Source organism: Bubalus kerabau, chromosome 1 (assembly GCF_029407905.1).
Source record: "Bubalus kerabau isolate K-KA32 ecotype Philippines breed swamp buffalo chromosome 1, PCC_UOA_SB_1v2, whole genome shotgun sequence".
Lineage (NCBI taxonomy): Eukaryota > Metazoa > Chordata > Mammalia > Artiodactyla > Bovidae > Bubalus > Bubalus kerabau.
In genome coordinates this window covers 85,479,867-85,507,575 of record NC_073624.1, presented here as the reverse complement: position 1 = coordinate 85,507,575, position 27,709 = coordinate 85,479,867, and the positions used below count along the sequence as shown (strand labels likewise).

The 27,709-nt window shown below is 37.1% G+C and overlaps 1 protein-coding gene across 5 annotated transcripts in view; it reads left to right on the top strand.

The window, feature by feature from the left end:
- The window catches only part of ADAMTS20 (ADAM metallopeptidase with thrombospondin type 1 motif 20), a 203,690-nt gene that overhangs the window by 72,448 nt on the left and 103,533 nt on the right, over window positions 1-27,709 (top strand). For 3 of the 5 annotated variants that reach the window (XM_055581273.1, XM_055581282.1, XM_055581264.1), the window contains 11 exons: window positions 1,607-1,712; window positions 3,539-3,685; window positions 5,526-5,667; window positions 9,389-9,493; window positions 15,588-15,733; window positions 16,862-17,043; window positions 17,140-17,276; window positions 20,108-20,225; window positions 22,606-22,701; window positions 25,590-25,756; window positions 25,912-26,041. In XM_055581273.1, the coding sequence (XP_055437248.1) occupies window positions 1,607-1,712; window positions 3,539-3,685; window positions 5,526-5,667; window positions 9,389-9,493; window positions 15,588-15,733; window positions 16,862-17,043; window positions 17,140-17,276; window positions 20,108-20,225; window positions 22,606-22,701; window positions 25,590-25,756; window positions 25,912-26,041 (1,476 nt within the window). Of the gene's footprint in view, window positions 1-1,606; window positions 1,713-1,881; window positions 2,015-3,538; window positions 3,686-5,525; window positions 5,668-9,388; window positions 9,494-15,587; window positions 15,734-16,861; window positions 17,044-17,139; window positions 17,277-20,107; window positions 20,226-22,605; window positions 22,702-25,589; window positions 25,757-25,911; window positions 26,042-27,709 lie in introns of all 5 variants that reach the window. The other 2 variants (XM_055581294.1, XM_055581285.1) reach the window with 1 other exon arrangement.

Below are 27,709 nucleotides of genomic sequence, written 5' to 3'. Positions count from 1 at the left end.
AATCTTAAAGACAGTAATAATTCTCTCATTCTTTCTCAGAGGACTGTTAAAAGAAAGAATATCTTTCTTTTTTTTTTTTTTTTTTCATTCTTGCTTTAGTCTTGATTCTAACTAAGGAAAAGTTATTTTGGGGGGGACTTTGCCCAAGCAAGGCTTTTTGGCATTAGAGTCAGAAAGAGGGCATCTTTCATTTTTGTTAAGAATGTATTGGTGAGTGAACTCATTAGTCTGACTTTTTTCCAGTATTTTTAGATTCTTTAGTTAACTTCTATTTCTTTTTTTAGGTACACATAATAGGAAAGACCTAAAACATAGTAGCTAATATGTCTGTTTATTTTATATTAAGAAATTTCTAAATGAAAAACAGTAAGAAACTGGTTATTGTACATATGAAAATATATATTTTTTAATCAAAGGAATCATCATAGGAGAGAAGATAAATTTGTAAGCAAATGTTGAAGGATAGCAATAGTGAAAGCCATGGTGTTATGTTAAAAAGTAAAATGGAATGCTAACTTGATGATGAAATATAGAATATTGTAATGAGCACTTATTTTATATTTCTTACCCTAGATTAAAAGACTATATCAGTTGTAACTATTGTCTTTGGTGTCCAGCCAGTTCATGTTGTCATCATTTTTCGGCAGCAATTCCAGTTGCAAGTTGTTATTTAAATGAGTGGCTAGATCTTGATGTGTGATACGTTTTCCACTGCTAAAATGGTTACAAAATCAAGTGCTTCCAATGATTATGTCATTATCATGCTTTATTTAACATCTATTAACTCCAGGCACTATTCTAAGTATTTAACATATTTTTAGTCATTTAATTATCATATGGTAATTGAATAAGTGTATGCTGCTTCAAAGCTTTAAAAAATTAAATAAAATTTATAATTTATATTGTTCTGGACTATTTTCTTTATTAGTACTGTTACCAGTTTAGACATTCAATATCTTTCCTACTAATTAGTACTGTTACCAGTTTAGACATTCATTACCTTTCCTACTAACCCTGCTGCTGCTGCTACTGCTGCTAAGTCGCTTCAGTTGTGTCCGACTCTCTGTGAACCCATAGATGGCCTCCTACCATGCTCCTCTGTCCCTGGGATTCTCCAGGCAAGAACACTGGAGTGGGTTGCCATTTCCTTCTCCAATGCATGAAAGTGAAAAGTGAAAGTGAAGTCGCTCAGTCGTGTCCGACTCTTAGCGACCCCATGGACTGCAGCCTACCAGGCTCCTCTGTCCATGGGATTTTCCAGGCAAGAGTACTGGAGTGGGGTGCCATTGCCTTCTCCACTAATAACACTAACGTGGCCTAAAATTTCATTCTTCCTGTGGCCTTTTCCTTTTCCTGTCTTTTACAAAATTGTTTGCTTATCCCATATTTTGGATTATTTTATTCAGTAAAAGTATATGGTTTCAGCTACTGATAAATCATTCTGTTCTTTTTTTTTTTCCTTTGCCTTATAAAATATCTGTGCAGTATTAACAGTCAACTGTGCATTTATTTCTAAGTAGTAATGCCAAATGATAAATGCTTTAGTGCTTTCTGTATGATTCTGCTATTCCCCATTTTGTTGAAATACAAACATGAAATTTTTCAGGTTTAGCAGAATTAGGTACCCTGTGTGATCCTTTACGGAGCTGCTCTATTAGTGAAGAAAATGGACTCAGTGCTGCCTTTACTATAGCCCATGAGCTTGGTCATGTGTAAGTACCTTCTGTCACTTCAGTAGTGTGCCTTCTACATAGCATGGCATGAATGTCTACAATTCTGTCTTCAGCTGAGTAATTAGCATCTTTATATCTTTACAAAATATTAGTAGTGTAATTTTAACCCCTGAAATGCTAACTCTGGCTCTTTTGTGATCTATGTTAGGTCAGACAGGCTACACAGATCAACAGACTAAGCAAAGAACTAGAACTTTGGAACTCTTTTCTTTCATTTACTGTATTGGATTATATGACAAGCACTTCTGGCCTCTATCCCTTGTTATCCTATGCATGACCAGGTACTGTGCTCTACCGTCTTATGGGAGGGCCTGTAGGGTCCCCTGGTTCTAGGGAACTCCCCCAAATATTTGTAGTATCAATTCATTTCTTGCTTTTATTGCTCAGAGCCCCAACAGAGTATGTGGTCTGTGGGAATTTCTTAATCACTGAAATATTTTCTTAAAACTTTTTCTCCCAGATCTATAGTTTTTTTTTTTTTGGTAAACATTTGGAATTCTCCCATCGGTTCCTATATTATTAAAAATTCCGCTGGGGTTTTATGCTCTAAAAATGTGGAGGCCATGATTTCCCCTGATACCCGTGAAGCTCCCATAGAAAGTCAGAAATCCCTAGAAGTTCATCCTCTGAAAAATGATTCCCAATGTACCCACCCTACTCTTTTGATTTTTTGGTTATTTGCTAATAAGGAATTGAAGCTGGAACGGCTTCTCTTGAACTCCATTGTCTTTTCCTGGTCATGCCTTGACATCCTTAGAGTATTCAACTGGAATAATTTCAGGCAGAGATAATTTTTATTAAACTATTTCCTCTTCAGTTCCCTGTAGCATAGTTATATCTCATGACCACCCACCAAATGCACACTCAGATTTGTACGTGTTTGCTGAAGTAGAGCAGGTTCAGCAGCATGCCCGAGGTATATCATGCATTGCGGTAACATCCTGAAGGCAGTGTTTGCTGGTTACCAAGGGTGTTAACTAGTACAGTGTTCTTGCAAAGGATACTACCTTTTATTTTCTTCCTGAGAAACTTTTTAGGTGTGTTTAGAATATAAGTAAGTAGTTTAATTAAAACACTGATATTGAGTACAAATTTTGACAGGTAAGGACTGAATCAAGTGGTTTCAATATCCCTTCTAAATGTAGTTTTTACTGGGATCCTCAAAAAATATGTAGAATCTGTTGCTGAACAGCTGATCATTTAATGTCATTGCCCTTGTAAATATTTGGTTGCCATTTGGGAATATTTTTACTATTCCAGTCCTATCAGTCATAATTGCTTTATGATTATAAACCAGAAAGAGCAGTTAAGCTGTTTCATGTGAAATAGGTGGAAAGCATAAAGTGATATGGAATTAAGAATTAAAGAAGTTTTTTTTTTTTTTTTTTCTTTAATTCTGTAGTGATAGTCAGTAGTCTGGAAGTTATTGTGGTAGAGCCTTTACCTAATCTTTCTACACACATTGCCTTGGGTATGCATGTTGGAAATTATAATTGTTTTATGTGAATGCTGTGTTGATATTGTGATGAGGTGAGCCAGAATCCAAATAATTTGATTGTTGAAATTAACATACCAAAGCAGCAGACTGTGCTACTGATCAGAATTATAATCTACTATTTCTTAAACATCATGTACTTTTAAACATGAAGGTAAGCCTAGCATTTCAGTACTTTATGAAGAGATCAAGAGTACAAATCCTGATATAATCAGATTGATCTACATTTTAGATTATATTATAAAATAAGAGATCTGTTTCTAATGTGTACATTTCATTATTCTTTTTAAGTGTTTATTTTTATTTTTAGATTTAATGTTCCACACGATGATAGTTTTAAATGTAAGGAAACTGGAATTAAACATCAGTATCATGTCATGGCTCCAACTTTAAATTACCACACAAGTCCTTGGACCTGGTCAAAATGTAGTCAGAAATATATCACTGAATTCCTGGAGTAAGTGATTTCGTGTTACTTTAGTTACATAATTGAACATTTATTAGATTATAAAGTTTGAAATGTGTATTCTTTTAGAATAGTTCAATCTCTGTTGAGTTTTTTGTTGCTTAAATTTAAGTTTGCTTCCACTGTACAAATGGATGTTTAAAGACAACGAGTTTTATTATTTCATTCTTAACTATATTTTTTTTTGGTGGGGGATTTAATTCAGAGCTATCTTTTTTTTTTTTAATTTGCGTTCCTGTTATGATAAAAACTCCTTCTTAGGGGGATGTTTAATGGGAATCAAAGCTTCCTTGTGTATTAGAATTTCTTCAGAAGCTGCTAAATAATATTTTGAGAGGAGTTTGAGTGGCTCAAGTTTGAGGTGTCCTTGAAGGACAGAGAATAGCTGAAGTCAAATTATGAGCATTCCAAATAGTTCCTTAAAGAGATGTGGAGTCTCTGGGTTTACCTGTCCTTTGGAGGCTATTGCTAGCTCAGATTGCCTCTTCATCTCCTACATTTCTCTGCTTCCCAACTTATCCAAATGCTGTTTCTATCCTAGTTACTGAAACTTGTTCTAAAAGCAAAGCCAAACTCTTTCCAGGTAATCTTTTGGTGTAAACATAATATTGTTTGATTTTTTTCTACTACATATTCTAATCACCAATTTACACAGTTTCACTTACCTATCTCTATGAGAACTATGGGAATGAATGAAACCATCTTTTGGAATATATATTTATAAATGTATACCTTAGTTATGATTAGCAGTGATTATTTATCCTTGTATGGGAACTTGATTTAAAAGCATAGCACATAGTTGCTGATCTGTACATGGTGGCATATGGCTTTGTTAGATTGCTGACTGAAGCACTGATTAAAAATACCAGTAGGTATGCTTATTTTTGGAAGGAGGTGATATGATTCTTGCCAATGGGTATTTTAAAAGTTATATGTTCATTTTTGGGGGACAAAATTTATTATGCCCTCTAGCCAGTAAAAAATTCCCCCCAAAATGTTTCTTCTAATTATTTCAAATTGAACAAATGGTTGCTTTTAACTGAATTGAAGTGGCTGAACATTTTCACAGTTTTCTATATACTATATATTACTTGACAAACTAGGAGTAGCAAATACACATTTTTGCCACTATCTACTATTTTGCAAACTCCTTTGAAGATATTAAATCATGCATTTAATAGCAACTTGCAAGGCAGACATTTCTACTCTCAATTAGCAGATGAGAAGTCTTAGACCCAGGGAGACTGACTAACTTGTTCACACCATGCAATTCGCAAAGTGGTGACACCCAAATGCAAAGTCCCAAGGCTGGCATTCTTTACCCTGCATTATATTCTCTTCCTAAGAAAATCTGTTTGAGACAGAGACAGCATAGCACTTTCTGAAATTCCTTTATTTTGTTGTCAACTATAAACGAACTTTCTCAGATGATCTGAAAATGTTACTTTTTACATTTTGACAGATTGGACATTAGATATAGGGCATTCCTGTTGGATAGCAAAGCAGACCAAAAGTGTAGTGTGATCAACATAGGAATGCATGTTTTAAACATTATATTTGATGAATTTTTGATTATTTTTCATTATTCTTTAAAAAAATTTTTTACCTTTAAGGCAGTTGTGGGGGTTAAAGGAGAACAAACACATATAATAAGTCCTTTATAAACTGTGAGGTTTTTTTATTGACTTTGATGTGAATTGGTTTTTAAATTATGAAAAAATACTGATGTTCTCTTTGAAAGTGCAGAGCTACAGAAAAATGTAGTAAAGAATCTTCTACTGAAATACATCCATGTGTATTCACAATATTTTTTTCCCTGTCGTTGCTACAGTACCGGTCATGGGGAATGCCTCCTTGACAAACCAAATGGAAGAATATACGATCTATCTTCACAGCTTCCTGGATTAATGTATGATGTAAACAAGCAATGTGAGCTTATGTTTGGTCCTGGATCACAAGTGTGTCCCTATTTAGTAAGGAAAATTATGTTCTTTTGTTTGCAAACTACCATAAAGTTGTAGTTAAGATATATTTCAAAATGTACTTTATTCTCTTGGACAGGTAGTGTGCTGAACTTATCTTGATTTTTAAATATTAGAAAAATTTGGTGTTTGTCAGAAAGAGGTTTTTAAAAAAGGGAAACTATAATTTATTGAATACTTATTATTCGCCAGGTGCTGTTTTAGATGGGCTTCCTTGGTGGCTCAGATGGTAAAGAATCTGCCTGCAACGTGGGAGACCCAGGTTCGATCCCTGGGTTGGGAAGATCCGCAAGAGAAGGGAATGCCTACCTACTCCAATATTCTTGCCTGGAGAATCCCATGGACAGAGGAGCCTGGTGGACTATAGTCTATGGGGTCGCAAAGAGTCACTCTTTGTTAGTCACAACTGAGTGACTGACTTTCACTTTCACTTTGTTAGATACTCAAAAATTATCTTTCAGTTCAGTTCAGTTGCTCAGTCGTGTCTGACTCTTTGCAACCCCATGAATTGCGGCACGCCAGGCCTCCCTGTCCATCACCAACTCCCAGAGTTCACTCAGACTCACGTCCATCAAGTCAGTGATGCCATCCAGCCATCTCATCCTCTGTCATCCCCTTCTCCTCCTGCCCCCAATCCCTCCCAGCATCAGAGTCTTTTCCAATGAGTCAACTCTTCGCATGAGGTGGCCAAAGTACTGGAGTTTCAGCTTTAGCATCATTCCTTCCAAAGAAATCCCAGGGCTGATGTCCTTCAGAATGGACTGGTTGGATATCCTTGCAGTCCAAGGGACTCTCAAGAGTCTTCTCCAACACCACAGTTCAAAAGCATCAATTCTTCGGTGCTCAGCCTTCTTCACAGTCCAACTCTCACATCCATACATGACCACAAGAAAAACCATAGCCTTGACTAGATGGACCTTTGTTGGCAAAGTAATGTCTCTGCTTTTGAATATGCTATCTAGGTTGGACATAACTTTCCTTCCAAGGAGTAAGCGTCCTTTAATTTCATGGCTGCAGTCACTATCTGCAGTGATTTTGGAGCCCCAAAAAGAAAGTCTGACACTGTTTCCACTGTTTCCCCATCTATTTCCTATGAAGTGATGGGACCGGATGCCGTGATCTTCATTTTCTGAATGTTGAGCTTTAAGCCAACTTTTTCACTCTCCACTTTCACTTTCATCAAGAGGCTTTTTAGTTCCTCTTCACTTTCTGCCATAAGGGTGGTGTCATCTGCATCTCTCACAAAATCCTATGAAATATCCTCGGTCAGAAAACAGTCACATACAGGTTAATGAAAATTAAAACATTCAAATAGTTATTTTCAAATGATGTTGTTTTGTGGGTGGGAGAGATAATACAAGTGCTTTGATAATGAATTGTATTAAAGACCCCAAGAATTTCATAGACTATATTTTACTTTATACAGATTTGAATCCAAAGGAATGAAATTTGGAGCCTATTGTTTAGTTTTCTTTAATCATTACTTTATAATTGGTTTCAAGGATTTTTTATAGGTTCAGTTCAGTTCAGTTCAGTCACTTAGTCATGTCCAACTCTCTGCGATCCCATGAAATGCAGCACGCCAGGCCTCCCTGTCCATCACCAAGTCCTGAAGTCCACCCAAACCCATGTCCATTGAGTCAGCGATGCCATCCAACCATCTCATCCTCTGTTGTAGCCTTCTCCTCCTGCCATCAATCTTTCCCATAATCAGGGTCTTTTCAAATGAGTAAGCTCTTTGCATCAGTTGGCCAAAGTATTGGAGTTTCAGCTTCACCATCAGTCCTTCCAATGAACACCCAGGACTGATCTCCTTTAGGATGGACTGGTTGGATCTCCTCACAGTCCAAGGGACTCTCAAGAGTCTTCTCCAACACCACAGTTCAAAAACATCAATTCTTCTGTGCTCAGCTTCCTTTATAGTCCAACTCTCACATCCATACATGACCACTGGAAAAACGATAGCCTTGACTAGATGGACCTTTGTTGGCAAAGTAATGTCTGCTTTTTAATATGCTGTCTAGATTGGTCATAACTTTCCTTCCAAGGAGTAAGCATCTTTTAATTTCATGGCTGCAATCACCATCTGCAGTGATTTTGGATGTTTTTCTTGAACACTCTTGCTTTTTCCATGATCCAGCGGATGTTGGCAAATTGATCTCTGGTTCCTCTCTGCCTTTTCTAAAACCAGCTTAAACATCTGGAAGTTAATGATTCATGTATTGCTGAAGCCTGGCTTGGAAAATTTTAAGCATTACTTTACTAATGTGTGAGATGAGTGCAATTGTGTGGTAGTTTGAGCATTCTTTGGCATTGCCTTTCTTTGGGACTGGAATGAACACTGACCTCTGAAAAAGTTGAGTTGACATTTTTATTGACTCTGTAGCCAAGATTTTGTCTTCTTTTGGGGGTAAATTTAGGATTTAGTTCTAATAAATGTCATTACTTTGGTGAATCCATGCCTTGCTTTTCCAAGCAGAATACTCATTTCATTTTCTTCAATCCTGTGCGGACCTTTGCCAAATTGCTTACTATACTACTAGATTGTGAAGATCATTGAACCAGGAATCTCACTTTGTTCATTCATTTAAATAAAGATATATTCCAAGGATTTAGTTCAGATCTGTCATATAATAGAAGCCATAAAACAAATGTTTACTGACTGTTGAATGAGTGAATACATGAATGATTTATGAATGAATGAATGGATGTATGAATAAATGAAAGGTACTTAACAGTGAGCACAGGGACATGCAAAGCATGCTGCATGTAGTGAATATTATTCCTAAAATCTTAAATTTAAAATCACAATTATTTATGTCTTTAAATATCTACTCTGAAGAGGGGAAGATTTACGTCAATTATTTTTTATAAAAAAATACTTTTTTTTCATACTGACTTGGATACTGAATGAACTTTGAATTTAAATTCAAAGAAAGAAAGGGATTATCTTGGGCATAGCTCCTATGAGCCTCTGTGGATTTTCATATCTTGTGAAAACTTCAGAACCCTATGTTCAAAAATTGAAAGTATGCATTATATTTACAAAATAGGAAACCAAGATACATTATACAGTTTTTCTATGCACATTATTCATACATTCCACTGTTGGATCAAAAGGACTTTTGGAAACTCCTTGTGATTAACATTTAACAACAAAAAATCCTTTAGAAAAATGTCTTGCAAAGAGAGAAAAGTATCTCAGTAATTTTGAATGCTTTGCTCCAAGTCATCTCTTCCATTGTTCAGTGTTTGATGATAATCCAATTTTTAAAAAACTAAATGTTGCCATTTTATGTGTTTAGAGGAAAATTGATGACCAAGACTGACTTAGTAAAGGTTATTATGTGTATCTGTGTTAGTTGTTCAGTTGTGTCTGACTCTTTGCAACTCCACGGACTGTAGCCCATCAGGTTCCTCTGTCCATGGAATTTGCCAGGCAAGAATACTGGAGTGGGTAGCCATTCCCTTCTCCAGGGGATCTTTCTGACCCAGGGATCGGACCCAGGTCTCCTGCATTGCAGCCAGATTCTTTACTGTCTGAGCCACCAGTGAAGCCCTAGTAAAAGATTATTACTGATTATTTCCAGCTCTGACCATGAAACCAGGAAGTATCTAGGATCAATGTATAAATCAATGCATGATACTGAATTGATCTGGTGGTTGTAGTGTTATTTTTACTCTTGCTGGCCTGCCTTTTATTACTCTGCAGAAACAATGCAGGCGTCTCTGGTGTACCAGTGCAGAAGGAGTTCACAAGGGCTGTCGCACTCAACACATGCCACTGGCAGATGGAACAAACTGTGGTCCTGGGATGGTAGGTTTTCTCGAAGGGTGAGTTTTGTATCAAGAGATTATCCAAGGATGTGATTGCTCTGTGTTTCAGCACTCTTCATTATTCACCGTCATATTTTCTTCTGCTAGTTGAATTAATGTTTTTGCTGTATTTGTTTACTGTATGTTTTCAAGTGAACTAGAATTTCTATTTTATCCTTTTTTCAAGATAAAGCAGATGGATATTATAGTTATATAATTGCATGGACATTTACTTATGTAAGCATATTATAGTCTTGTTATTAAAAATGTGTCTAGCCATAAATATTTCAGAAAATATCTGAAATACTCCCAAATTTAAGGATTTACCATTGTATACATTTCTTCTAAAAATTCAGATAAATATAAATGAAAGTTTTAAGTTTCTTTGGAACTTTATTGGTTTTAGTGTTTTTAAATACATTGTATCTCTAAGACAAACTGTCAATCATACTGCATCTTTTCCATTCTAGCATCAGTGATAAACTTATGTAAATCTGCCAACATGATGTGAAGTGACTGGGTTCACCGTGATAATGACATGTGATCTATCACATACATTGATTGGTGGATATTGAACAATACATCCCACTCAATCATAGTGTATGATCCTTTTAATGTATTGTTGAATTCAGTTTGCTAATATTTTGTTGAAGATTTTTGTATCTATGTTCATCAGTGAACTGGTCTGTAATTTTCCTTCTTGTGATACCTTTGTCTAGTTTCGTTATGAGGGTGATGCTGGCTTTGTAGAATGAATTCCAGAGCATTTCTTCCTCTGTAATTTTTTATAATAGTTTGAGAAGTATGGGCTTCCCTGGTGGCTGAGCCGGTAAAGAGTCTGCCTGCAATGCGGGAGTCCTGGGTTCGATCCTTGGGTTGGGAAATACCCTGGGGAAGGGAAAGGCTATCCACTCCAGTATTCTGGGCTGGAGAATTCCATGGACTTGTATAGTCCATGGGGTCACAAAGAGTCAGACATGACTGAGTGACTTTCACACCTGCAGAAAAATAGGTGTTACTCTTCTCTAAATGTTTGTCAGAATTCACTTGGGAAACCATCTGGCTCTGGACTTTAAGGGTTGGGAGTTTTTAAAATTATTGATTCAATTTCATTACTAGTGAACTTCATTAACTGGTATTTTAACATTTTCTTCCTGATTCAATCAGGTAAAATTGTACATTTCTAGGAGTTTATCCATTTCTTCCAGGTTATCCATTTTATTGGTATGTAAGTGTTCATCGTAATCTCCTAGGATCCTTTGTGTTTCTGTGGTGTCAATTATAACTTCTTTTTCATTTTTTATTTCATTGATTTGCTGCTGCTTAGTGGCTTCAGTCATGTCCAACTCTGTGAGACCCTATTGACTGCAGCCTGCCAGGCTCCTCTGTCCATGGAATTTCCTAGGCAAGAATACTGGAGCGGGTTGCCATGCCCTCCTTCAGGGGATCTTCCTGACATAGCTATTGAACCATATCTCCTCCACTGCAGGCAGATTCTTTACCACTGAGCCACTGAGAAGGTTTTAGCCTTCTCTTGTTTTCTTGATGAATCTAAATAATAAATTTTGTTTATCATTTCAATTATCAGCTCTTACCCTCTTTGATCTTTTCTATTCTTTTTTTGGTATCTTTTATTAATTTCTTCTCTTTCTGATCTTTATAATTTCTTACCTTCTACCAACACTGAGTTTCGTTTGTTCTTTTAATTCTAGTTCCTTTAGGTACAAGGTTGAGGTATAAGGTTTACTTGAGATTTTTCTTCTTCCCTGAGGTAGGCTTGTGTTGTTACAAATATTCCTCATAGAACTGCATTTGCTTTCATTGCATAGTTTAGATTGTTGTGTTTTCATTTGTCTCCAGGGTTTTTTTTTTTTTTTTTTTATTACTTTAGTGACCTATTGGTGGTTTAGTAAGTAGCACAGTGTTTAGCTTTCACACTGTGTCTTAGTTTTCTCTTTGCAAAATGTTTCTTGTAGTTGATTTCAGGTTTCATAGGGCAATGGCACCCCACTCCAGTACTCTTGCCTGGAAAATCCCATGGACAGAGGAGCCTGGTAGGCTGCAGTCCATGAGGTCATGAAGAGTCGGACACGACTGAGCGACTTCACTTTCACTTTTCACTTTCATGCATTGGAGAAGGAAATGGCAACCCACTCCAGTGTTCTTGCCTGGGGAATCCCAGGGACAGGGGAGCCTGGTGGGCTGCCATCTATGGGGTCGCACAGAGTCGGACATAACTGAAGTGACTTAGCAGCAGCAGGACTGTGGTCAGAAAAGATGCTCAATATGATTTCAGTCTTCTTGGTCTTATTGGTTGCCAGATTCTGTCTTGTGCGGAGATTGCTGGCCACTTGCAGGTTTGATGGGGTCCTGATGTGGCTGGCTGCATGGTCAGTGGACGCTTGGTCTTGGTGCTGGCTCACTGGTGGTTGGATCTCGATTCCAGGGCAGTTGGCTGAGGTTCCCAAGAGGTCCCAGAGCTAGTGCCAGCCTGCTGATGGCCTCCTGATGGGTGGTCCAGGTCTTTACACAGCTGGCTATGGAGCCATGGTACTCCCAGGAATGGTGTCTGTGGGGTCCAGGGAGTCCATGTACTTGTCCCTGCCCACTAGCGGCTGAATCTGGCCTCAGAGCTAGTAGTTGCCCATGGCGAATGGAGCTGGGTTCTGGGGTCCCTGTGTACCTGGGATGTCCTGGAGCTGGTGTTAGTTTCCTGGTGGGTAGGCTAAGGCCCAGGAAGCCCTAAGACTGATCTGGTCTACTGGTGGCTGAACCTGGTCTGGGTTCCTGTCTTCAGGGCCCTGCTAGTCCCCAGAGTCAGTGTGGGCCAGCAGGTGGTATGGCTGGAGCCCAGGAGTTATAAGGGCTGGTACCTGCCCCTGTTTGGGTGGAGTCTTCTCTGATGGCTGGCTGCAAATCTCTTGGAACTTTGGGGTTAGTGATGATCCACTGGTGGTTGGGGCTGGGTCCTGGGCCCTCTGGTGGTCAAGACCAGCTTTTGGAGTGGCTGGGGTCTCAGTAGGTTCTATGGCAACTGGCTGGCTAGAAGATGGGTCTGTGTTCCCTCCCAGGTAATTGCTTGCCATGGGGTGACCCAAGGTATGTGCCAGCAAGCCAGTGAATGGGGCCAGGTCCTGATGCTAATAAGCTAGCAGGAGTGAAAGTGGTGCTTGCCAGTACCAGTGTCCTCGTGGTGGGACGAGATCCCTAAAATGCCTTCTGTCAGCTTCTGTGTTACCAGGGTGAGGCCCAGATGCTTTCTTTCTTTTTGGGAAGCTCTCCAAGATCAGCAAATGGGTCTGACCCAGGCTTCTTTCAAATTTCAGCTTCTTCTCTGGGTCTTGAAGCATGTGATATTTTTTGTGTGTGTGTGCCTTTTAAGAGTGGAGTCTCTGTTTCCTACATTTTTCTGACTTTCCTGAAAGTAAGCCTTGCTGGCATTCAAAGCCAAACACTGTGAGGCTCGTGTTCCTGGTGCAGGACTCCCAGGCTAGGGAGCCTGCTGTGAGGTTTAGACCTCTGGGTCCTTGGGGAGAACCTTTGCAATTCTAATTATTCTTTCGATTGTGGGTTGCCTACCCAGGGGTGTGGGTCTTAACTATACTATGTTCCCTCCTACCCATCTTGTTGTGGTTCCTTCTTTATATCTTTAGTTATAGTCTTTTCTTCTGCTCTTCAGGTCACTCTCATTGATAGTTGCTCTATAAATAGTTGTAATTTTTGTGTGTCCTTAATGAAACTATCTAGTATACTCTCTCTTGGCTAGGAGCTAGTGGGTCAAGCTTCTTTTGTTCAACATGATGGTTTTGAATTCTATTCATATCATTGTGTGCATCAATACTTCTTCCTTTATGTGGCAGTTTAATGCAGTTGTGCCATAATTTGTTTACCATTCTTCTGTTGATAGATATTTGGGTCATTTCAAGTTTGGGGCTTTTATGTATAAAGCCACTGTGAGCATCCTTATATAAATCTTCTTGTGGCCATATGTTTGTATTTCTCTTGAGTAAATTGTTAGGTTATAGGGTAGGAGTGTGTTTAACTTCATAAGAAAGTACCAAACTATTTTCCAAAGTACGTGAACCATTTTAGACTCACCAACCAATATAAGAAAGTTTGAATTGTTCTGCATTCCCTGCCAATTTATTTTGTTAGCCTTAACAAACTTTTAGCCATTCTAGGGGGTACAAAATAGAATTTAATTCTTATTTTGACTTGTATTATCCTAATTATTATCAATTTTGAGCATCTTTTTTATTAGCTCACTTAACTATTTCCCCAATGAGACAGTATGGAGAGCATGGGTTTGTTGAAATCCAGGTAAATATGGTGAGATACTGAGACCTACTTTAAAACCCATGTAGATTAACAGTAGGGGTGACATTTGGCATAAAATGTAAATCATGCTAGGTATAAATTCCCTTTAAAAAATTAACTGAAAATAGTTAGCCCCTATGCATTAGCCATATTGAGTATTAAGAGGTCCTGTTAATCAAGGAAAGTTTAAACAAATATCCTATAATTTTTCCTTTAGTTCTTTTATCTTGTGACTATCTTACATGGGTGATGTCTGTTAAACACTTTTCATAGAAAATCTATTTGCATGTAGACATGCTGAACCCATCTGACAATGAGTTAATTTTACTGCACGATGAACAACATAGCATTCTTTTTCATGGTCTGTTCCTTCAGAAACATATAAATAAAAAGGGAATGTGCCAGGATTATTTAAACATTTCTGGAAGATGCCCATAAAATTTACCTGCACACAGTATATTCTATTTTGAGATTTTATTTTTGTTCACTTCTAGTATGGCTTTCTCATATTAAATGATTTTTTCTAATGGAGGGCACAAAGCATTTTTTTTCTGCTAATAATCTTGGTTATATGATTAATTAATTCAACAAAAATTTGTCAAGGGCTTCCTACATGTCAGATACTATTCTAGGTGCTCAGAATATATCAGTGAACAAAAGAGGAACAATCCCTGCCCCCGTCCTGGAGCTTATATTCTAGTTGGATACTGCAGTATTAAAAACAATATAATGGTACCATGAATAAGAGAAATAGAGCAGAAAAAGGATTAGATGTTGTGTGGTAGGAGAGGGCAGATTTGCAATTTAAAATATGATGGTCAAGGGTGATCTTATGGGAAGTTGCCTAATGAGCTGTTTTAAAGGAAGTGAGGGAGTTTGCTATGAGGACATCGCAGGGGAGTTGAGCTCCAGGCAGAGGGAACAGCCCGACTTCTAAATCTGGAATTTTCCTAGAGTGTTTTACTATTGCTACTGCTAAGTCGCTTCAGTCGTGTCCAACTCTGTGCGACCCCGTCCCTGGGATTCTCCCAGGAAAGAACACTGGAGTGGGTTGCCATTTCCTTCTCCAGTGCATGAAAGTGAAAAGTGAAAGGGAAGTCGCTCAGTTGTGTCCGACTCTGAGCGACCCCATGGACTGCAGCATACTAGGCTCCTTCGTCCGATGGAGGGACTGATTTTGGATTTTTCATGTCTACTAATGGGCAGGAAGGCTGCGTACTGGGTGGAAGGGATGGTGGGAGATTTTGGGTATTGGGTGGGTAGAAGAGGTTGTGGGAGATTTTGGACACATTCTTTTGTAGATTTCCACTTTCTTGATGAAAACAAGAAATAAAGTGATCTTTGAGACTTTGAATAAGATAGAGTAGAAAGTTAGCTAAAAGAGTAGGAGAGTGATAGATACCTTTGCATAAAAGGTAGAAGCATGGTTATAGACCATATTAATCAAATATTTGTTTGCTTCTTTTTCAAAAATACTTTTCATTATTAAGTTTTCCCCATAGGTATAGGTCTTCCTTCTCCAGTGAGACTCCAGCTCTCATAAGCACAGTAAATTTCCTGTTCTTTTTTGCATTCTGTTGATTTGTTTACAGTTACTCAGTATATACTCAGGAAATATTCACAAAATGGTATCAAATGTAATTTCATTTCTGAATTGATAACATTCTGCTTAAAGTTGTATGCATTTTCTGCTACTGGTCTTTCTGCTGTTGTTATTATTACTGTGATGTCCTAACTAGATAACACACGAATCATTTCTTTTTGTGTCATTTTCATAGCATTGCCACCATGGGCTATGTGTAAATAAAGAAATGGAAACACGTCCTGTAGATGGCGATTGGGGACCATGGGGACCTTACAGTTCTTGTTCAAGAACATGTGGAGGTGGAATCAAAAGCACAAGCAGGCTCTGTAATCGCCCCGAGTATGTCTTTTTTATGTCACTGTAAATTAAGATTATCTCAAGGCACCAGAAAGTAAACATCAGTTTCATTCACTTCTAAAACTGGAGGTCAGTCTGTAAGTTTCTGAGATTCAGAAAACTTCTGGAATACTTTAAGCCATATTACTCTCTATCTTGGTAGATTCAAAGTAAAATACTTTAAAGAATTTGAGTTAAGACAGCCATTTTCTTTCTTTTTTGATTTAGTGTAAATTTGAGAAATAGTTGCAAATAATGACAGTAATATAATGGGATTTTTACTTTTACTGTGCTTTTGTTAAAAGAGCCTGGCCCCTTTCAACTGTGCTTTGGTTTTCCTGGGTAAACTAGGTAGTTTTGTTACTGGTTCTTACTGTTTGGTATAATTTGTCATGTCATATTTTCTTTTTCTTATTTTCATCTTATAGTTGCTTCAATGTCTTTAGCTTGAATAAGTACTGAAGCACAGATCCTGCTCACCAAACTATTTAAAAGAATTTAGGCATTCCATAAAAATTTTTAAAAATGGTTCTCTTATTATAGATATAAATAAAGAATTTTTAATGCAGAAATATGACATAGTATGAATAGAGTATGACTTAGTTTATTTGAATTTTAAAATAGTTGAATTATGCTGAAAGTCTTCATATAAGAGTTTAATCTTCCAACATAAACTGAAATGGAGTTGGATGTCTATAGATTGATACCATGAAATTCTTTGAACTGAGTGATATGTAGGATATACACAACAAAGAGTAATATATACTTCTTTTTAATTTTAACATGGTGTCATCTTCCTTTGTGATCATCTTGGGCTCACTCTATATGTCTCCCTGCCTCCAAAATGAATAAACAAATCCCCACCATTAGTTCCTTGTTAGTTAATCTAGTCGTGAATAAGACATCATTTCTGCCCTCCGGGCCACAATGTCCATGTTAAAATGGATTTTCTATAGTTCATTAACCACAGAGTTGCTTCCCAATCATGTTACGTACTTCTGTTAAAAACAAAAAGTGTTAGTGGGACATCAGTGATTTTCCAGATCCTGGAAAGGGATGGAACAGTTTTAGAATGAAATGGCAGAAATAACCTTGTACTGATGTGCTTTAAACTGTAATGAATTTGACTAGGCCAAGAAACGGAGGCAAGTACTGTGTGGGCCGCAGGATGAAATTTCGATCATGTAACACTGATTCATGTCCAAAAGGCAAGCAAGACTTCCGTGAGAAGCAGTGCTCTGATTTTGATGGTAAACATTTCAACATCAATGGTCTCTCCCCTAACGTGAGGTGGCTTCCAAAGTACAGTGGGAGTAAGTAATTAGAATGTTTTTTTGCTGTGAACAATTTTGAGACAAAGGAACACACAGCTGTGTTCGTGTCCACCCAAATTGGACTTTTTCTTACAGTTGCTGTAAAAGATCGTTGTAAACTCTATTGTCGGGTGGCTGGAACCACTAGCTTCTACCAACTGAAGGACAGGGTTGCTGATGGTACTCCTTGTGGAACTGAAACAAATGACATCTGTGTTCAAGGCCTGTGTCGGGTAAGTAAAATTATTGCATTTAAAATGACTTTCAGAATACTGTTTTCCTTCTATTTTTCTAGCCAGATATTACTTCTGCAACTTGATATACATTCTTATGAATTTCAGTGCAGCATCCTTTGTTGCTACCCTGCTGTCTATAGGAACATGGTTAGGAGCTATTGTTTGCCATCAGGAGTGACTCACGAAGCAGTAAGATGAGTTTGCTGGTTTTGTTTTGCCTATGGTGCTCAAAATCAAGATGAGGGATGAAGTTAACTTCCTAAGATGTCTCAGGACCCAAGGAATGCAAAGTTCTTTCGCTAGTTTGAACATGACCTTCTGTGGAGACACTTTTTCCTTCTGTGTTGGAAGTGGTGATATCCTCCCACCCTCTTTCCATTCTCCTATTTATATGCATTAGACAAACTTTTACCAAATTTCTATTTGGGCTCCCCCAGTGGCACTAGTGGTAAAGAATCTATCTTCTAATGCAGGAGACACAGAGACACAGGTTTGATCCCTGGGTCAGGAATATCCCTTAGAGGAGGAAATCGCAACTCACTCCAGTACTCTTGCCTGAAGAATCCCATGGACAGAGGAGCCTGGATGGCTACAGTCCTCGGGGTTGAAAAGAGTCAGATATGACTGAGTGCACACACACACACTCTGAATGCAACATACTGTTCTAGTCACTGAGATGAAAGGATAGAAAAGAACACCCGCCTCTGACATGGTGGCAGATCTGTGGGGGAGATGGGTGCACACACAGGGCTGTGGGCTTATCTGCAAGGTGGCATGCAAACATTGTAGATGGCATGTCTTAGTCTATGGGGAAGTGGCTAAAGGATTTGGGGAGGCTCATGCAGGGTGTGAGTCTGGATCTAATTATCAGGATAAGAAAGTTTTAGAAAGGTGAAGAAGTAAGGGGCCAAGGTTGGAGGTGGCCACCAGCTAATGGTTGTTATGTGAAAGTGTTTTCCAAAGTCCTTGAAGATCCAAGGATTTGGAGTTAAGCAAGAGGTGTGATTTGATTTGCATGTTAAAATCTTCAGAATGTACTGAGTTGTTAGGAAACTGGAGTTAGGAAGGCCATTTAGCAGGGCTTCCTAGGTGGTGCTAGTAGTAAAGAGCTGGCCTGCCAATGCAGGAGATGTAAGAGACGCGGGTTCGATCCCTGGGTTGGGAAGATCCCCTGGAGGGGAGCATGGCAACCCACTCCGGTATTCTTTCCTAGAGAATTCCATGGACAAAAGAGTTTGGCAAGCTGCAGTCCAAAGGATTGCACAGAGTTGGGCATGACTGAAGCGACTTAGCACACATGCACTCAGGCAGGATTTTAGGTGAGAGCAGATGAGCCCCTGAATTAAAGCATGTAAATTGCAGATGGCAATTCTAAAAATGGATGGTGAGTTTGAGAACTAGGATAGTGAATGTTGTCTAAAGAATATAAGTATCATCTTGTGAACTCATTCCTTAAGTGGAACTTAATAGGACCAATTCTTCTCCCTATAACCAAACATCTGTTATTACCTAGGTGATAAAGGCCTTGCACCCAAAGGGCTAATGAGATGTTTAGAGAAGCTGAAAATAACTTACAGATTGGAAATAGCTTTCAACTTCCCTGATAGTTCAATTGGTAAAGGATCTGCCTGCAGTGCAGAAGACCCAGGCTTGATTCCTGGGTCAGGAAGATCCTCTGGAGAGGGATAGGCTACCCACTCCAGTTCTTGGGCTTTCCTTGTGGCTCAGCTGGTAAAGAATCCACCTACAATGTGGGAGACCTGGGTTGGATCCCTGGGTTGGGAAGATCCCCTGGAGAAGGGAAGGGCTACCCATTCCAGTATTCTGGCCTGGAGAATTCCATGGGCTAGTCCATGGTGTTGCAAAGAGTTGGACATGACTGAGCGACTTTCACTTCACTTTATTTGACTTTTAAATGTGAGAAAAAGGGCACTTGGTGCCTGAAAACTTGTTTTATCTAAGTTAAACCCAGAGAGTCAGATATAATGAGAAAATATGACATATGTCTGAACATAAAGATGCATGTTACTTTCAGAAAATATCTGGATGAAATTTTCATTTTGGAAATATTTACCTTGTAAATACAAAGTCATAAGGCCTATGAATTTTTCTTATTCTCCTGATCACTAAATTTAAAGGAGTGTTCCAAAGAACTAAATGTTACTGCAGTGTATGCAGAGGGCACCATCTGTGTGGAAAAGAGCTGCATTTGTTCTTCAAAGCCTTGGGTCAAACTGTGTACTCTCACCTTTATTTATTTACTCATTTGTTTCTGAAACACTTTATTATGCTGGATATTAATTTTAAGGAAATAAGTTATTTCTTTCAGATATGCTCAGTTTATCCTCAGACTTCTAAGGTCATAAGTTAAAAAAAAAAAAGAAAAGTAAATCATCAACGACCTCTTTTTGAAGTTAGTATAGTGTGTTACTTTTTGTCCCATTTGAATCACATGTCCTTAAAGAATTACTCTCAAATAATCGAAATAGGAATCACTGTCAATATTTATTACAATGTGGATTCTTAGTTTTTAACCTCCAGGAATTTTTAAGAACATTTAAGAATCTATCTTTAAATCCTACACCAGGTGATTTTGATGCAGGAAGTATGTAGATGATCCTTTAAAAAACTGCTTTTTCAACCATGTGAACAGCTATGTGAAAATACCGGTGTACATATAACAAGATCATTAGATATTCTGAAAAAAATCCTGTTGTATTGAATTTCCTGTTAATTGAAAGAATATTTTTGGAAAGAACTTTGTAAAGCCCCATTAGTGGTTTGCTGGTCATTTTAATAATCTTGACTGTAATTATTGTATTTTGAAGCAAGCTGGCTGTGATCACGTGTTAAACTCCAAGGCCAGGAGAGACAAATGTGGTGTGTGTGGTGGGGATAACTCCTCCTGCAGAACAATGGCAGGTGTCTTCAACAGCGCACATTATGGTGAGCTTTGCATTTCTTTCCAGTTTTCTCTTTGGATATAATAATGGGACTATATCATTAAGGAATAATAGTGTTGGTTTGTTATTGTTTATTCTGTATTTTAGTTCAAAATGATTAATTAAATCTTGTACAAGTTGTATGATTGAATTAATGAATTTACCTGCTTAAGACAAGTTTAATTCTTAAAAAAAGTTTAGGTGCATTTATTAGAATAAATCCAGTACAATTTGACAATGATGTGTAAATAGTCCCCCTGTCGTACCAGTTAATGAAGTGTTTTTAATGCTGCTTCTGCAATCTATATTGTATATGTTTATAATCTTTCCAGGAAATTTGCTTTCAGTTATTTTTAATCATCTGAACCACATGCTTTCTGTGTGATCTGGCCTATCTGTTGTTTTTTTTTTTTTTATTTTTTACTCTTTTTTTAAATTAATTTATTTTTATTTTCTATCTGTTGTTTTTTATTGATGATATATTGAAACTGATTGAAGGTGAAGGATGAAGCTGTTAACTTAAATGTTAATTTGGAATTATCATTACATTTGATTTTTCAGTAAGTCTGGATTACAGATATAATTGATATTTGGCCATGGCTTCATTTTTCCTGAAAATTTTTATGAGAATGTTTCAGATATTTTCCATTAAATTTTCTGAGAAACGTTTTTTATGGTAATAAAATAAACCCATTAAAACTTTCTTTGCAAAATAAATGATGTATGTTTTACAGTTTTATTGTTCAGCTTCAAATTGTATTCACTTGTTTTTGAACAGAGTTGTTTAAGGTAGTAAGAATTGCTTCAGTTAAAACAGAGTCATTTAGATCACTATATTTGTATGAAAAGTGTAGAACATTTACTATTCTGGTCATGCTTATGCATCTAAGTTACTAGATGATTTGACATTATTTTTCTAGTTGTTATGATTCTTTATTTCTTGGAAACCATATATATTTGATCCCTTTTTATCATCAGTGGCACACATTTATCAAAGTCTGGTCTGTATTCACTGAAAAGTAATTTTGCTATATAAAGCCGAATGCACCAAATTAGAATTTAACCTTGCAAAATTGTGCTATGAATTAATCAGTTTGCAAATGGAAAAAGATTAAATTCATGCGCAGGTTCTGAACAGCATTTGTCACATTACTGCCCCCTAGTGTTAGCTTTCATCTTGTCACATTTGCAATGCCTTGGAATACTTTCTTGAAAAGCATAGCAAAGACATAAATAGTGGAGCTGGTAGGAACATTTTATAGTGAAAAAGAATCATGAGTCAAATTATTTTTGTAGGCTTATAATCTACAACCAGTATGCATTTAATGTATACAGAATAACCATACCATTTATCACCTTATATTTAAATGTGATATCTTAAAGAGATATAAATAAATAAGGCTGCTCTGAAAACACAAGATAATCTCATATGAGACTTAACCTCTTTTAAAACTTCCTCTTCTAAAGTTAATTTCATATTTATAAAATTTAATGTATATGAAAAATTTCAACTCTTTTTGTTTTTATATTAAATGAAAGAGGAAAATCCTAGTAAGAGAAAGGAAAACCTTAGAATAATATCACTAGAGCAGAATTAATTGTTGACTTAAAACCTGAGAGTATTTGGAAAACGATGTGACATGAGTGGTTTTAGTGCAGGAAAAATGTTTCTTGTTTAATGTATATTTGTATATGTAATGTAATGTATATTTGATATAGTGTTTCCTTATATTTTGAGAAGTGCCAGTGTTATTGAATTTGGTCTCATAAAACATTTCTCTAGAGTAAACTTTTTACTTTTCTCTTGACAATTTGTTAGTAGACTTTAAAAAATAATGTAAAATTTGGGGGATAGCTATGGAGATTCCTGCTTACACTGGAACCTAAAAGCTTAAGAAAAATATTTCTCTTTAACGTTCACTATTTTGCTGTTCACTGAGTCTGTGTAAACATCTAGCAATGGTCAACTATTTTTATATCTCCTGGATTTGTGAATAGCATTTGGAATCCTGTATTTTTCCCCATTAGGAAGTATAAAATGTTAGCAGTATTGGTCACATTTAAAAATTAATGTGTGTGTTAAGTAGTTCAGGAGCTAAATTACTAGATTCATTTTTATTCTATATTCAGAATTTTAAAAGTAAGAGAAATTAGGAAGTGCACCTTAAGAATCGCAAACTCTGTGTTTCTAGACAATAACCACTTTTTGTTAATCCTTAGTAATTTGTATAAGATATTGATTCAAAAAGAATAAGCACATATCATCTTTCAGAGATAAAATGAAATTAATTCTGACTATACTATTCAGATTTTTCACTCAGCAGTACTAGCCTCTGGGCCATCTGCTTTTCATGAAAGTTAACATGTATAAAATTATATTGCAGGTTATAATGTCGTTGTAAAGATTCCCCCAGGAGCAACAAACATTGATATTCTTCAGCACAGCTATTCTGGAAAACCAGAAGATGACAATTACCTGGGTAAACATTTTTAGTTCAATGGCAGCCAGTATGTGCAGTTTCATGGAGGTCTGTGGTTGTAAATTCTTGGAAGGCAAGAAGAGCCCCTTGAATAAACATGCAATTTCGGCTCAGACTAAGCCAAGTCATCTGACTCCATATATGTGTTCTCTTTTTGAATTACATACCATATCATGTTTTAAAGATACTGAATTAAATTCTGGAAGACAAATTAAGCTTTTTTCCCCATGAGGGTGTTTTAGATAACCAGGGGTTATATTCAGTTAAAGTTGTGTGTGTATTTAGAATACAGTTCTCTAGTTATAAACCTCATTGGGGTTAAATGTTTTTAAAAAAGTGAAGTCGCTCAGTCGTGTCCGACTCTTTGCGACTGCATGGACTGTAGCCTACCATGCTCCTCTGTCCATGGGATTTTCCAGGCAAGAGTACTGGAGTGGGTTGCCATTGCTTCTGCAGAGGATCTTCCCAACCCAGGGATCGAACCTGTGTCTCCCACATTGTAGGCAGATTTCAAACCATCTGAGCCACCAGGGAAGGGAAATGTTTTTAAAATTGTTTCTTAAATATCTTTACCATGTAGTACAAGTCTTTAAATACAGTTTTTTATTGTGATTGTATTTTTATTGCTCTTGTGTAACAGAAAGAGAACTATAGTTTCATATTTTTGGATGTTAATGAACATAGTCCTAATATATTCTCTTTTAGCTATTTCTAGAGTATACATTTCAGTTGTTATTTACTTTTTGGAAATTGACTTTAAAGTATTTCACTTAGGCCCAGAGATGAAAAGAATGCTTTACAAATCTTTTGTTTCTGTCTGATAAATACCTTAATATTGACTTACATGTAATTCACTAAGCTGGCGATATAAAGCTGATAATGCAAAAACACCTGCCTCACATTAATGAAATGTGAAATATTGGCTCAAGTAATCAATGCTTTGAATTGATTGGGAATCTGAATCGATAATGAACAGCCCATTTCAGAAATTATATTTGGCTTTATAGAGTCAACTGTAGAAAGAACAACTGCTGAATGGATGCAGATTTTCCTTCCAGGGTGGTGAAAAAGTTTAGACAACTAGTAGAGGTTACACAGTGTTGTGAATGTACTACATGCCATCAAGTTGTTCAGTTTAAAATGGTTAATTCTGGTTTTGTTAATTTCACCTCTATTTAAAAAAAAAATTCCTAAAGGGTAAATGTTTTAACTGTTTACATTTAGTTGCACTTCTTTTTCTTTTGCATATACATAGATATATGCCATATATATCATTTGGTATAGACATTTGCCATATGTATTATAGATAATTTGTTATGTCTCTCTTAGGATCCAAATGTAGATATTTGGTTCTGCTCAAGTTTAAAGATTAGAAATGTTCACTACTAAAATATCAGTATACTTTGTGAAAGAACTACTAATGGGAATATCAAAATCTAAATAGGGGAGCAAAATATATGTGTGGAGTCTTTAGAAAGGACTTGTAATTTGCTTTGGTAACTAAAAATAATGAAATATATTTAGTTTTTCTCAGTAAAATTTTGTTTATTTCCCTTAATTTTAGTGTAACAGGCAGTCCTTTAAACAGGGCTGTCCACTTCTGATAATGTCCAAATTTACAGAGTGACTTTCATTTTGTTGGTTCTTCACTGAATTCAGTGTAGTGTATAAAGACAATCACAATAGTCCACACAGACACAGAATCACCAAACATATTTGGTAGTATTCCCTTCAGCATTGGTTTAAGGTGTGTAGTATTTGTTAAGTTTAGTCATGGTAACTTGTGTGCTTTGGGTAGGGTTTCCTGGAAGACCAAATAAGTGTTTTCCAAAAAGATTATTCCACTGAGAAGTATAGTAAATCAGCAAAAATGTATTTAATTAACATGGGGGTTTTATTAGTGTAAAATTTAAAATATTAGACACCCTCTCGAAAATTTAAACTAACAGCACAGTGCTTTACAATTTATACATTAAAAAAAAAAACATTTTCCAAATTTTATTCTAATTAAAAGTCTGTGAGTTGGGAATTTTTATTATTCCTATTATGCAATTAAAAAGCAAGTAGTTTATCCAAGATCACATAGTAATTAATTGGAACAATTTGAATTTAAATCAACCGTACCAAGTCCTGTGGTCTTTTTACGACCACAACACTGTGGACGCCATGCATTTTTGTATTTACAAAAGTAACAAATTATGAATACAAACTCTGTTCCATACTCATATACACATGTAAATATTAGTGTATAGATAGGCACACATATACTTATTTGATATGCAGATGTTAATACCTGTCCATGGGAAAGCGCAAGAATCACCAGGGGCAAGAACAGAGGGGGCAGTGGAAGGGTTCTGAAAAAGTAACCACTCACACAGGCATGACCAATGATGAGTGCCTCCCATGAAAAAGATCCAGATGTTTACAGAGGGAGGAGTGGATAGGCATGGGCTTTTAAAATATTGACCCTAGGATGTTGAAGCTTTATACATGTTTTCCAAGGTAAACAGAACACTACAGCAGCCTGGCTGCCCTTTCTTTCCTCCCCGTGGATGACCAGGATTGATTTAGCTGATCTGTCTGCATGATTTCTCTCTGTTTTTCCACTTCCTGTATGTCTCTCCTGGTGCTGCATGCTTTGTGAAAGATGACCTTCTCAGAAAGAAAAATTATAGAGTGAATGTATTTTCATGGGTTTGGCTGATATGCTGAAGTTTCGCTGCTTATGGGTTAGATACCACTTTATAGTAAAATAAAGTTTATTTCCTCTGTATTAATTTATATTTATATTCTCTAACTGCAGAAGAAAAGAATGTGAATTGTAAAAGTTAAAACTGTTTCTGGACCGTTGACGGTTTTGCTGTTTCATGAGCACTATCCTTTTACAGCATTATCGGACACGCAAGGGAATTTTCTTTTGAATGGGAATTTTGTTGTAAGTATGTCCAAAAGGGAAATCAACGTACAAGGAGCTATTTTTGAATACAGTGGTTCAAACAACTCAATTGAAAGGATTAATAGTACTGATCGACTGGAAGAAGAACTTGTTTTGCAGGTAAATTCTTAGTAGTTGTTACTAAGACAATTTTAATCATAATAGTAAAATATGCTTAAGTAAATAATTTGTATTTATTATTAAACATAAAGTGATATCTTTTAAGAATACATCTTTTATGAATTGATTGTGTGCCCCTTTGCATTTTTATTGAGGTTTTGTGCGTGGGTAATCTATACAACCCTGATGTACGTTATTCCTTCAATATCCCCGTGGAAGAGAAGAGTGATCTATTCACATGGGACCCATATGGACCATGGCAAGACTGTACAAAAATGTGTCAAGGTACACTAGAATTAAATAAAAGGGACATAAGTTCAGCTGTGGCATGCTGGTATAATTTGGGGTGCTCTTGAGTCTGGCTGCCTGTGGAACCCACATACTTATACCACATAGACTTACAAAGGTTTCCCGTCTTTGTTCTCTGTCTGCTTTTCTCCCCACTCATTCTGGGCTTCTTATGCTTAACAGCCTCCCTTATCTCAGCCCTTTTCAACGTTTTGCATCACAGCTCCTTTCCTACCATGTCCTTAATCTTTTTCTCGCAGTTACAGAAAGGTTCGCTTACCGTGACACAGTTTTCTAGTGAAATGCTCACCTTCTTGTCCTTTTTCTTCCATCCACTTTCCCAGACACCCATCTCCTTCTTTTAGTGTTGTGGGGTCAACATTCTCCCATCCTCTTATTTCCCTTCTCTGACCACAGGGAAATGTGTTTGTATTGATGGATGAATAACTGAAAGGAGCACAGGGGAAGATGAAAAAGCCATGACATTATAGTAGAAAAGCAAGTGAAGAGGCTGGTATCTTTGGGCAGTCTATAATTATGAATACCTGGTTGTGTGATGCTACCTTTGTTTGAATCAGTAAATGTTTATCGACAGACTATTGTTTTGGATTATTAGGACCCTGGTTTTGCATTCAAATTTTAAAGTCTAGTGGATGAAACACAAGAATGAGTAAATTTTCTTAATTTTAAATGGTAAAAGCCATGCCACAAGTAGGCATCGAGGAGACCCCAGGAGAGATGGAATGAGCAGTATGAGGTGAAATGGGAAGATAGAAATTGGTGTAGAGTGGAAAAGTAGTTCCCAGGGGCACTAGAGACAAGGTCTGGGAATTAGGGGAGCAGTGAGTCAGAGGAGAAGCAGCTCTGAACAGTACAGAAATGAGCTGAAGAAGGTAGGTGGCCAGAGGCAGGAATCACAGAAGATGGGAACTTGAAGGGCATGTTAACAAACTGACCTCAAGGTACTAAAGGAATGGTGGTATCCCATCCCAGAAAAAGGCACAGACTTGGTCCTGTGGTACTAGAACAGCAGTGCCCGGATGCTGGTGTGGCTGTGGAAACAGGCATTCCTGTTTGAACAGTGTCTCCGGGGAGGGAGACTGAAGCAGATGATGCCAGGCTGACTGGAGCAAACACTGCAAGTAGGAACAAAGCTTTGGTAACACACAAGACAGAGGAATTCATTTCGGCAAAAAGAACCTGGTTGTGCTTTATAGAAGAGCATAGAGAAGTGGTTTGGGCGTCTGGGACCAGTATTCCAACATAACTGGGTAAAACTGGTCTGTGGCAGTAGAAATGGGGAGCTAGAAGAAATCTAAATAAATAGTTGAATGAAGGAACATTCTAAAATATGGGGGACACACCAAATAAACACATAGCAAGATGCAAAATGAAAGGCTGGAGAAGGCGTTTTGAGATAGTTTGAGAGTCTGAACCAGGAAAGATCTCTTTCCTACAGAAGGAAAGGAGCCATTAATTCAATGGCCACAAAGTATATACTATGATTATAGTTCCTTTTGTATGTGTATAACTTTTGCGTTTCTCTAAAGTGAAGTTTCTTTAGTTTTGTTCACTTGTTTCCCTGTGCACTGAAAATGATCAGGCTCCAAACATTTTGTGAACGCTATAAATTTTGTGTTAATATTTTGGAGCTCTATATTCAGT